At 46.4% G+C, this 12,189-nt stretch overlaps 1 protein-coding gene across 1 annotated transcript in view; it reads right to left on the minus strand.

Moving 5' to 3' along the window:
• SLC1A2 (solute carrier family 1 (glial high affinity glutamate transporter), member 2) overlaps positions 1-10,085 on the minus strand; it is a 194,809-nt gene extending 184,724 nt beyond the window's left edge. The window contains exon 1 of the mRNA XM_006864894.1: positions 9,992-10,085. Coding sequence (XP_006864956.1) covers positions 9,992-10,008 — 17 coding nt within the window. The 5' untranslated portion in view covers positions 10,009-10,085. The remainder of the gene's footprint in view (positions 1-9,991) is intronic.
• Positions 10,086-12,189: the final 2,104 nt, after the last annotated feature.

Genomic DNA, 12,189 nt, shown 5'->3' on the forward strand with positions numbered 1-12,189 from the left:
TCTCATACTTCAGGCATACTATCAGGAGGAACCAGTTCCTGGAGAAGGACATTGTTGTTGTTGTTGATGTTGTTATTAAGGGCTGTCATGTTGTTTCTGACTCACAGAAACCCTGTATATGGCTTCCATAGAGCAGCTCCTTGGTAAAATGGAGGGTCAGAGAAAGAGGAAAGCACTCAACGAGATGGATTGGCACAGTGGCAGCAGACATGGCCTCAAGTGTAACAATTGTGAGGATTGTGCAGGCCCCACTGTGTTTAGTTCTGTTGTGCACAGGGTCCCAATGAGTGGGAACCAACTTGAAGCCACCTAACAGCAACAAGGGGAGTCCAAACACCAGTTTGGACAAAGTGCTGACATTTACTGCCACCTGCTGGATGATCAGCAAACTGCCACTCTTAAAAATACACAGAAACAGGGCCACTGAAAGATTTTGTTTTTCAACTCAAAAGGCATTCCTAGGTCATCGCTGTTGGATTCTTTAATAAAGTTAGGTAGTTCTCAGCCCTAAACAGCTTGAAGGTCCAGATGCTGCTAAATGCTAGGCTACATTTGCCACTAAGAGCTGTATACCATCAAATCAATTGTCATCAGGTGTGATTCGAACTCCCGGTAACCCCATCTCTCATAGTAGAACTGTGCTCTATAAAGGTTCCAGTGGCTGACTTTTCAGAAGTAAATTGTCAAGCCTTTCATCCAAGCTACGTTTGTTATTGTTGTTGTTAAATGCTGTTGCGTCGGTTCCGACCCATAGCGACCCTGTTATAGGATTTCCAAAGAACAACTGGTGAGCCTGAACTGCCGACCTTGTGGTTCAAACCAAACTTTGCAGTCCAGCACATTAACCCACAGTGCCACACCAGAGGCTGCCTTTGAGTGGGCTCAAACCTCCAACCTTTCGCTCAGCGCACATTAGGGCAACACCAAGGGACTCTCTCAGACATATGCCCCAAGGCTTAGTATTTCAATGGATGGGAACCATGGGTCAGGCTTTAAAGTACTTCAAAGCACTGCAACTGATTTGTTGTTAAGTGCAGTCCAGTTGGTTCCCACCTATAGCGACCCTATATAGAGTTTCCAAGAAGCACCTGGTGAGCTTGAACCACTGATCTTGCAATTCAAACAACTTTGCAGTCTTGGCACATTAACCCACAGCGCCACACCAGGACTCTGATAAGACAGTGAAATTGCTTTCTGACAACCTCTAATTACAAAAGAACTCTCCATTATGAACAACTCAGAGCAATCTAAAGGAAATAACCAGAAGGTGGTAGTTGGTGTTGCTGTTAAGTACCATCAAGGTGTTCTGACTAGGTTAATATGCTGGACTGCAAGGTCTGTTTGAACCTCGTAAGTCAGCGGTTCAAGCTTACCAGTGAGCAGTTCAAGCTGACGATACAGGGTCACTGAGTCAGAACCAACTCGACAGCATTTAGCAACAATAGGGTTTCTACAGCTTTAAATCTTCCTGGGAGCGAAAAGCCTCATCTTTCTTCTGGGGAGCATGTGGCGGGCTCAAACCATGAAACTTATGGTTCGCAGTCCAGTGCTTATCTTATGGAGCTTCCACACTCCCAAGAAGGTGGTAGTTAGGTTTTTATTTAAGTTTTATTTTGAGGTAGCTTGGGTTATTTGACTGCAATGAGTTTGTGTATGTGTGTGTGTGTATGTGTGTGTGTGTGAGAGAGTGAGAGAGAGAGAGAAAATCAAAAGAGCATTGTTATGCAACGAAGATACAGGCTCGGCCACGTTTCATATACTCCCATCTACCTGGAGATGAAAGATGAGAGGAAGGGCTGGGTGGCCTGAAGTGTGGTGAGACCTGAGGACTCCTAAGCCCATGGACAAGGACATAGCCACAGAGGGCTAGAGCTGAGAGTGAAGAATCCAGCTGACATGAAGTGAGGGTAGATGCACAAGAACCCCCAAATTTGTAGATAGTACCCATTTGACCTAGCTTTGATGGCTTGATGATCAGAACTTGACTGGTGGTGGTGGTGGTGGTGATGTGCCATGGAGTTGGTTCTGACTCATAGCGACCTTGTACAGGGTTTCTGAGGCTGTAAATCTTTATGGGAGCAGAAAGCCTCATCTTTCTCCCAAGGAACAGCTGGTAGTTTCAAACTGCTAACCTTGCAGTTCACAGCCCGATTCATAACCACTATGCTACCAAAGCTCCTTAGAACTTGACTAGAGAAAGATAAAAAAAAAAATTATAGTAAAAGAGCAAGTATAAATTGCTACAATTTGATGAACTTGAACTATACTTATGATGGAGTAGCTCAAAACACCAACTGAGAGGGAAGGAGTCTTCACATCAAGGATCAATCCTATCCCCTCTGTATACAGGGTAGACAGGGACAGGCAACTTAGATATTGGCTACCTAAAATGGGGGAGCAATAAAGGCACGAAGTGACTGGCTTACAAGTTTTCAAGAGGGAATTTAGTTTCAGAGTGTGCAGGGTAAGGTAGAATCCTCACTGAATAGTATTCATCTTGTCTAGATGGGTCTGGTGAAAAGAGATGTGGATAAGATTCTTATGATTCAATAGTGAATAATTGCTATCATGACTAATTACAACTGTCACAACTGTAAAGGTAGAAGTTTTGTAACAAAAAGTGGGGAGTAGTTAATCTTACAGTCCAGGAACAGAAGACCTTAGGACCATCAAGGTAGAAGAACACGAGTGGAATGTGGGACCCTATCCAGAAAACAGCAACACCAGAGATGGAGACAGAGATGATGGCATGGAGATATAGAGCAGCTGAGGACTCCAGACTCATGGAAAGAAAAAGGCTGTGTGCTGGTGGCCAGGAGGCAGGTTTGCAGAATGTCCTTTGGTTATTTAAGTGATTATATATTCCTGAGGTTTTTTTTTTGGGGGGGGGAGAGAACCCCCCCCAAAAAAACAGAGGGAATAGTTGAATGATGATGCACGGAGGAGATTGTCATTTTTGCAAAGAAATGATGAGTGTAAAACCGATGTTCTCCCATGTAAACTATCAATTCACAATGTTGTTGTTGTTGTCAGGTGCCATCGAGTCGGAACCGACTCATAGCGACCCCATGCACAGCAGAACGAAACAATGCTCGATCCTGGGCCAACCTCACCACCGCTGCCACCCCCAAGTCCATCAATGATGCCATCAATTCACAATAAGAACTTAAAAAATAAATAAATAAAAGCATTGTTACTAGAGTTCCAGTTTATACATGCACAAGTTTATTCCAAACAAAACATGTTTAAACATGTCTGCAATCAGCAGATGGCTACAAATAAGTACTCTCGGTCATAAATTTGTCTTAGTCTTGCTAGGGTGCCTTCAAAAAAAGTCCAATCAAAACAGTAGCTTCCAAAGGGATCTGATGGACCAGTTATATTCAAGGCAGAAAGGTCATCTCAGAAGGTATGCTCACTGTTTGGAGGGACTGCAAAGGGGTCATCTTAATAGACTATCTGGAATGATATAGGTTAATCATGGGGACTTACCCTGAAGAAGTTTTAAGAAAATTAAGAACTGCATTGGTAAGAAAAAGGTCAGAAAAGTTGTGCCAAGGAACGTTTCCTAACACAACAAAGCACCTGCTCATTCTTCAGGGGTAGTAAGGACTGTCCTACAAGAATTTCATTCAGAAACCTCACTCCAACCACCCTAAGCCTTGATCTTGCCCCTTCAGACTTCTTGTGTTCCCAAAACTCAAAGAACATTTAAAAGGAACACAATTGTTTTATCCAAGGGTGCCAAAGCTGCTGTCTTAACATGATGTAAATCGGAGAGTGCAGAATTCTTTGGGGAAGGGTTTGAGAAATGGAAACACCACCTTCAGAAATGCATAAACTGTTTTGCAGGGTGTGTCAAGAAACAATAGCTTCACATTTTGGTATTTCTGTTTAATATAAGTTTGCATGATTTTGTACCAATACTTTCTGACTTACCCTCACATATGTCTGTGGGCCACGTTTAGTCCACAGGCAACTACCTCGAGCTGTGGAAAGAGCAAAGCTTGGAAGGGAGGCAGACCCCAGACCAACATCTGACTATGTCACTAACTCTGGGACTCCTCGAGGATGGGGGCTGAGAACCTGGGATGGCAAAAGCACAGGATGGGAATTCTGTGCCAGATTACCAAGAGCAAGTGACAGATGGTACTCCCCACCAAATCTAACAGAAGAAAGTACTTACAGCTATTTCAATGAAACCTCTAATATAAGGCAAGTGTGGGGACAGTTTCTGTTGCCTCTTCCCCAAGGACTTCATCCAAGGCCTTTGACATTTGCCGTCTTATTTCCCAGACACAGCCAGGACTGCCACACATCAAGTCCAGCTGCCAAAAGTGTTCCTTCCCATCATTCCATTTTTAAAGGACAGTCCTTGCTCATTTCATCTCTAATCCAAAACAGCTGCTGAGATTGCCAACAACACCAGACGGCAGGTCAGCAGACAGAGGACATAGCTGCATGACCAAGAAATGAAATATACATACATACATAATTATTTAAAAATCAAGAAGAAGGATACTAAAGAAATGAGGTATTCTTTTTAAAGTTTAAGGATCCACCCTTTTCTTCATTTTCTTTAACGCCACTGGTCCACTGTCTTTTTAAACCAACTGAACAGATTCATAACGAGATACTGGTCCTTTTCTCTTCCACTGGCCAATATGTGCCCCATCTGCCTTCAGTAAATGATGGAGCACTTGGAGATGGAGCAATGGGATATTTTTAAACACTCCTTCAATTAATTCACTCCAACGACCTGGCACTTGGAGCACTGAAGGGTGAGGGGCAGGCAGAGGGAGGAGAGGGCAAACCTAGTGTCGTGATAAAGCAATTTGTGGTAATCTGGATTCTACTACCCTTTCTATGAAACATCCTGCCTGCCCCCAACAAGCTGTTAAGAGCATGATGACAAGACTGCAACCAAGCCAGTGTCTGGCGTTTCTTAGCTTTTGCAGACTGCCAAGACGGCTTCCTAAAATGCAAACCAAACTGAAATTGTACCTTGATAAAGAAGCTTCTGCTTACTATTGTTTGTTGTTGCTAAGTGCCGTCCATTCAATTCTAACCCACAGTGACCCTGATTAGCTAGAGGATTTTAAATCATCAATGTCTTATTAGGTTAAAAAAATTATAGCAGGTGACTGAGATGAAGCATAGATTTAGTTCATTCTAGAGGCAAGTGAGTACAACAATGTAGAAAACAATGCCAGTAATCTGGGCGCTGTGTAAACACAGCCGCACAGGAAGATGGAGGTGTGAGGACTTTCATTGAAATTAATCTATATTGAGCTTTAAAGTGTGAAAACCCTTTGCCACCCTGAATCTGTAGAATTCATGGCACACTGACCCAGAAATCCCCCACCTTTAGCTGTTAAATATTGCTTGATTTTGCAGGCCAAGTGTTACCTCTTAAAGGAACACCTTGTCTGATTGTTGTTGTTGTTAAGTGCTGTTGAGTCTATCCAGACCCATAGCGACCCTGTACAGGGTTTCTGAGGCTGTAAATCTTTAAGGGAGCAGAATGCCTCATCTTTCTCCCACGGAACAGCTGGTAGTTTCGAACTGCTGACCTTAAGGTTCGCAGCCCAATTCGTAACCACAAGGCTAGTACTAGCTGACGCCAAAAGAGACAGACGGAATCATGACCAAAGAGGAAGGGAAGAGGCCATTGATACTAATGAACAGACTGGTCTTTTGGTTATTAACATTCTGGCCTTTCTATTTGACAAGTTTCATTTGGATTCAGAAATTACTTCTTAAGAATTACAGACATGCTTTCAATTGTTCACTAGAGACTCTCTTAATAAACCCAAAATAGCTTTCCCATACTTCCATGAATACCTATTTTACGCAAGGAGACTGGTTTTTATATTCAAGAAAATGAGAAATGGAAACTCCAGCAAAGCCTTAGGCGTGTATTATGCAAACCCCTCTCGAGCCCACACCCCATTTCCTCATTCCCATCCCAATAAGTCTGCTCAGCAGGCACCCAGCAGGCATCCTCTTCCACTCACCTCATTCGCATTCCCCAGAGGAGATGGAAGAAGGCAATCTTTATGTTTTGCTTTTGTCTGCTTGAAATAATAAATTCAGGAGGTCTCCCTTGCTAGGGTTATTCTGCTGTCAGAAGTTTTCTGTTTCATTTACTCTCTAAGCCAAACTGAAACCCCAAGTCCTCATGGTTGACTTTAGCCCTGACCCCCTGGCTCCTGAGAGCTGAACAAAAGACAGATCTCCCTGGGTCCCTGACATACACAGTGACCTAGCCATCCCTCACTCCCAAGAATGTATTTCTGAAGTACTCACCTCCACAGCAACTGGGCATTCTTCTGTGACCTAGTGAGTAACAGACAGCCTGCCTGTCACAAACTACTTATAATCTCCTTCCAGTCTAAGTCAGGGACCTAAAAGCTGTCTGGGTAATTCATTCTAGTCATGTTAGGGGACTCAGGAAAACAAAATAAAAAGAATGTTCAACTATCAAATTAAAACTTGCTTTGGAGGAAAATATCTCTTAGGACATGGGTACTACCAAATAATTCACTGTTGATTTTTCTAGAAACCGGCTGCTAACAATTCCAATCTCAAATCATTAGAAACCTCAAATAATCAGACTATGTTTGAGTCTGTTCTGCAAAGTAACAGTCCAGAGCATAGGCTGATAAAAAGAACTATTAGAAAAGACAATGTGCAGGGTATGTCGCCATAGGTTTGTGAGAAAAATTTGCAAAATCTTTTATACCAGTCGTAAGTAACACACTCTTCACTGACAGCTGACATTTCCAGATGATAAATCCCCCCAAATTCTGCCAGTCTTAGGATCTTCTAGGGAAGATGGCACTATAGGCTACATCATCTTCTTTTTAACATCTATTTTCACAGACCCACTTGCTTTACACAGGAGAAAGATGAGGCTTTCTGCTCCCATAAAGATTTACAGGCTCAGAAACCATGTACAGGGTCGCTCTAAGTCAGAACAACAACAACCTGCTCTACAGTTACCAGAAGAATAAAGTGTGTTGATGTACAGGCCTGTGCTTTGAAGACAGTACTAAGTAACATGAAGCATTCACGAATGCATCCAACAATTGTTTAAAAATTGATAATCAACGTAGGATGTACCCAATAAATGTAAACCAGAACTGAAGCCAACAGAGTTGAAAGGAAAACAGGTCAATTGAAAGTGCATAATTACATTGTTAGGAGTCCCTGGGTGGTGCCAGTGGTTCACACATCAGCTGCTAACTGAAAGATTGGAGGTTCAAGTTCACCCAGAGGTGCCTGGAGAGAAAAGCCTGGTCCTCTACTTCAGCTAAATAGCCCATTAGAAAACCGTTCTACCCAGACACGCTTGGGGCCACTGTGAGTCATAGCCAATGGAGAGTAGCTAGTTTTTAGCTATATTGTTATTTTTCTTCATTCTCAGCAATGTATGTTTCAAGGAAACAGTTTCAGCATTGTTAGACAGCAACAGTTAACCAAGAAGACCAACCAGAGGATGCTCAGGGAATTTTTCTTTATAAAGCACATTAGCCAAAGATACCAGGAATAGCATGGCCATTTCACCAAACCACATAAAATGTTTACTAATAAAAGTACTTGGACTGGAGTCAGCCCTCTAAAACCTAGTTCGCAGACGGATTATGTCTCTATATCACCGCAGAATGCTAACATGCGAGTTCTACCAACAAGTGCTCAGTAAATAGGCCTGGAAGAAAGGGAGAAGGAAAAAGAGAGATCAGAGCTTCTGAGGCTGTTAAGTAACTGCTGATCAGCTACCACTCGTACATGAGTTTGTTGCATTTGATTCATGACCCTTCCATTGTGCTCATCTTCTCAAGGCTCCCTTAAAGAAGTAAAAGTGCATAAATGCAACATTAACTGAATGTGAACCTTGTTAAAATAATGAAAATCATTTCTGCCTTATAGTTAATGTCAGATCAGTTGCAACTCTCATTTAGAACAATGATGATATGCACACACTTGGTTTGAAGATTGTGGTTGTGGTCTTAACCCCTCCCTTCACTATCTGGCCATCAAATAAAAAGAAAGTGCTTCATGCAGAGTTTGAAAGAATACTATCCATCATCAATGCTTAGGGGTTTCAGCCTTTATTAGCAAGGGTAAGTCTAGAAAAATCTAAAGGCAGCCAGAAATGCCTTATTATTATTATTTTAATATGAAAGACTTTCTAATTGATAGGAAGGGACTGAGGTTGAGTTAAATGGACTATGCATATTTGATTCTAGATATTGGTTTCAGCACAATTTACCACCTTGCACTTTCTGTTAGGTGACTTCAAGTCAACTCCAACTCATAGTGACCCTATGCACAACAGAACAAAACACTGCTCTTTCCTGCTTAACAATCAATGTTAAGCTTGAGCCCAATGCTGCTGCCACTGTGCCTGTTTACCTTATTGGGGGTCTTCCTGTTTTTTATTGACCCTCCACTTTACCAGGCATGATGTCCTTCAGGGAGTGGTCCCTATTTCTAGAGCATCATTATTGAGAAATAATCATCAAAAGAGTCCACACTGCTGAACTATTAGAGCCAAAGGAAAACTTAAATCTCATGCTACCCAAGATGCTAGGATTCCAGGAGACAAAGAAAGGATGAGTTGTTTCTGGACCAGCATAGCCGGTTTTAGAAAGATCTTCCCTATTGGAAGGAGCCCTGGTGGTACAATGGTTAAGTACTACAGTGTGAACCCAAAGGTCAGAGGTTTTCTGAGCAGAAAGATGCAGCAGTCTGCTTCCATAAATATTACAACCTTGGAAACCCCAAGAGACAGTTCTACTCTGTTCAACAGTTACTGAGAATTGGGACCTACTTGACAATTTGGATTCTTCGTTCCCTTGGAGGTTAGAGCCTAGAAATTTTGGACATCAGCTCTTTGCTCCTGCTTAGAGACTTGTAGAGTTTGTACAGACCTGTAGAGTTTGTACAATGTATTAGAGAGAACCTCTGGAAAGTATTGGCATCAAGGACGCTTGATCTCTGTGACCAGAGAGGTTATTTGCTTTCCTCATAGTATAGACCCAGTGATTGCTTGCAAGTGGCTAGTGTAATTCTGTGAATTAACCAAAAGGCTGAGGCCCCAACCTGTTTTTTTTTATTCTCACTCAAGATTTCCCACCCAGAAACGGTTCCTGGAATATACTGGTCCGGGGATTCGGTTCCTGGACCCTTCCTTTGCGGTGTGAATATCCAATATCCAAGGGATCCTATGGTACTGTGCAGCCCCATCTCCCTCTTGCTAAAAGCAACTGTCCTTATTGCAGGGAGCTCTCTCCTTGTCAACTGTCACCTCAGGCGGCGGGAGAGGGTTCCAGGGACTCAGGACACAATAGGGAAGCCAGTCTGGAGACCCATACACTCACACCTCTACCCCAAACCACGTGTTTTTCCGTCCCCTCCCGGAAGCACCCAAATCCCTTCCATCCTGCCTAAGAACTAGCCAGGGAAATTCCGCCCTCCAGGGACAAGGAGCAAGCCGAGCCCGCCGGCATCTTCTCGGCTACTTTGCAAACCTGGCGTTCGAGGCCGCGCGCGCCAGTCCTGGCCCCGCCCCGGCCCATTCATTCCCGGCGGGTTCCCAGCTTCCAGCTGGCGCCGGGCTCCAGGCACGGTTTCCCCAGGCATCCCTGCCGCTCACACAGTGCCCGAACCCTTATTGTTTTATATCTCAAAAGTAACCTCAAGAGGATTTCTTCTTTACACTCTTTTTCACACCTCCAACGCACCTTATCCCTTTAATTAAATTCAACTCCGTTTTCCGCTTCGTCCTCGGGAAAAGCTTAAGCGGCAAGCTCCAAGAAAGAAAATTAATCCACCTCCCCAACGTCCCACCTCCAGGCAAGCCATTCCTCCTCCAACACCTCGGAGGACCGCGCTCGCGTCTCCCAGGTCCCATTTCGATCAGGGGTCCCCACCTCGCATCCCCCAACCTCCACTTCCTAGCAAATACCGACAAAAGCCCCTTCACCTTTCCGAAGATGCCATGGTCTGGGGAACGCCCCCTCCTCTCCGGCAGAATCCTGTCGCGGCGGGCTAAGGAGAGAGCCGGCACCCCGGTGAGCGCAAGAGTAGGGTGAGCGCGGAATTTAAAGGGGCGCCTCTCCCCGCCCTCCCACGCCCTCGGAGGTCACACCTTTAGCGCCGCCACGGGCGCTAGACCCCAGCGAGCGCTAATCCGCCTTCCTGCTCTCCTCTGCGAGCGCCCTGCGCTTCTCTCCACCAGCCGCGACCGCGCCTGGCGGGGCACTCGGCGAGCTGGGAGGGTGGCTTCCCAGGGAGAGCGTCGCTCCGGAGGCTGCGGAAGGACTCGCTGGGGCGATGCGCCGCCGCCGCCGCCGCCACCTGTACTTGGTGGTGAGTCTCGCTGGCTCCACAAGCGGTGGAGCGCGGGCGCGGGGGTGATGGTAGGGGAAAACGGGGGAGTGTGTGTGCGTGCGCGCGGGTGCGGGGGTGTGCGTGCCCTGCTGGCTCACTGCCGGCCAGAGAGGGATTGGAAGATTTAGTCCTGCTGGAGCTGGGGATTTGCAGGCGATCCCTCTCTATTTTCGTCGTGGGCTGACATCACCCGCGCAGCCTCCGGCGACTCCTTTAACCGCGGTCCCCGCCCCCCATTCGGAGACGCGGCCCCTCCTCTTCCATCGCTCCCCCTCGCCTCTTGCCGTAAATTAGCAAAATAAAAAAAGAGGCCCTGCTGGTCGCCTGGGAAGGCCTGACAGCCGGTGGCAGAAGCTCAGGATCCAAGGAGTCGCTATTGTTTCTCAAGCCATGTGGCCCTGGGTCACCCCGCGCGGGGCGGAGCGCAGGCGGCGGCACCAAGACCTGGATGTCACTCTGTCTCCGCCTCCCCCGAACAGTCCCCGGCGCCCCTTTCACGTCCTCGCGGTCCTGCTCCGGCTCACACTCAGCTTCACGGTTATACTCACAGACGGGCACACCCACCCCATGCGCCCACCCCCGGAGTGCCATGCTCTGGGAAACCCACGCGTCCGAAGTGCGCGGGTGGCGCTGCAGAGAAACGACCCAGCTGTGCATATCTCCACCCACCCACCCACCGCGGCCGGAATAAATCTACGGCCTTCAATTATTCATCGGTATTAATATTAATGTAGCTCCTTGGGGAAGGCGGGCGGGGTGCTGAGGAGGCCTTAGTTTTTAAAACGGAGGGAGGTCGGCCTTGGGGGCGCAGGCTGGGAAGGCTCACAGAGGTAGCCGTGGTTTAAGGCATTGGACGCATCTCCACCCACTTCGCTCAGCTCAGTGTTGGCTTCTGAGCCCCGGGGGTGGCGAGTGGAGACAGATGGGATAGTGCAAAGGAGGGTCCGAGACTCCCAGATGGCTTTACATAATACCGAAGAGCGCCAAGCAGATTTTATTATCTTTGGGATACAGTGGAAACCTACAACTCCACCGCCTGCCCAGCCTTTGGCAGGTGAAAAGGAAACGCTTCACTTTCCTTATATGGAAAATAGGACCCAAAATAACTTGTTTTCCAGGGCCGTGGTGAAAATTAAATTGACTCTCCAAAGGATTGCAAAATGTAAATGCGCGGGGTCAGTGGTGCCCGCCTGGCGCTTGGGATCTCCAGTTAGGATCTCTCGGAACCTTAGCACTCCAAATTATATCCTGATGGCGCCTGCCGCCTCAGGCTCCCTCGCGATGAGGCTCTCTCCAGTTCTGCAACTTGGACTTGTTTCCAATCCTGTACTGACCCTTGTCGAAAGACAGAACGCGGCCGGCCACGTGGAAACCCACAAAGCAAGTCTGGGGACGGTGCCAGGGGAGCTGAAGTCTCAGCACATGGTGGTTACGCTGCTGATGTTAAAAACTGAGAACCAGGGTCTGAATCTGCTTTACCACCTTCCTTCTAGTGGAGTGAATTGTGGTGTTGGAGGAGAATACTGAAAGTGCCATGGACTGACAAAAGAACCAATAGATCTGTTTTGGAAGAAGTGCAGCCAGAGTGCTCCTTAGAGGCCAAGATGGCCAAACTTTGTCTCTCATACTTTGGACATATTGTCCAGAGGGAACAGTCGCTGGAGAAGGATGTCATGCTGGGTAAGGTGGAGGGTCAGAGAAAAAGAGGAAGACCCCTAACGAGATGGATCGGCCAGGTGGCATTATTGATGGACTCAAGTGTGGCAGCGGTAGTGAGGTTGACCCAGGATC

Source organism: Chrysochloris asiatica, unplaced genomic scaffold (genome assembly GCF_000296735.1).
Source record: "Chrysochloris asiatica unplaced genomic scaffold, ChrAsi1.0 scaffold00072, whole genome shotgun sequence".
In the NCBI taxonomy this organism is placed as follows: Eukaryota; Metazoa; Chordata; class Mammalia; order Afrosoricida; family Chrysochloridae; genus Chrysochloris; species Chrysochloris asiatica.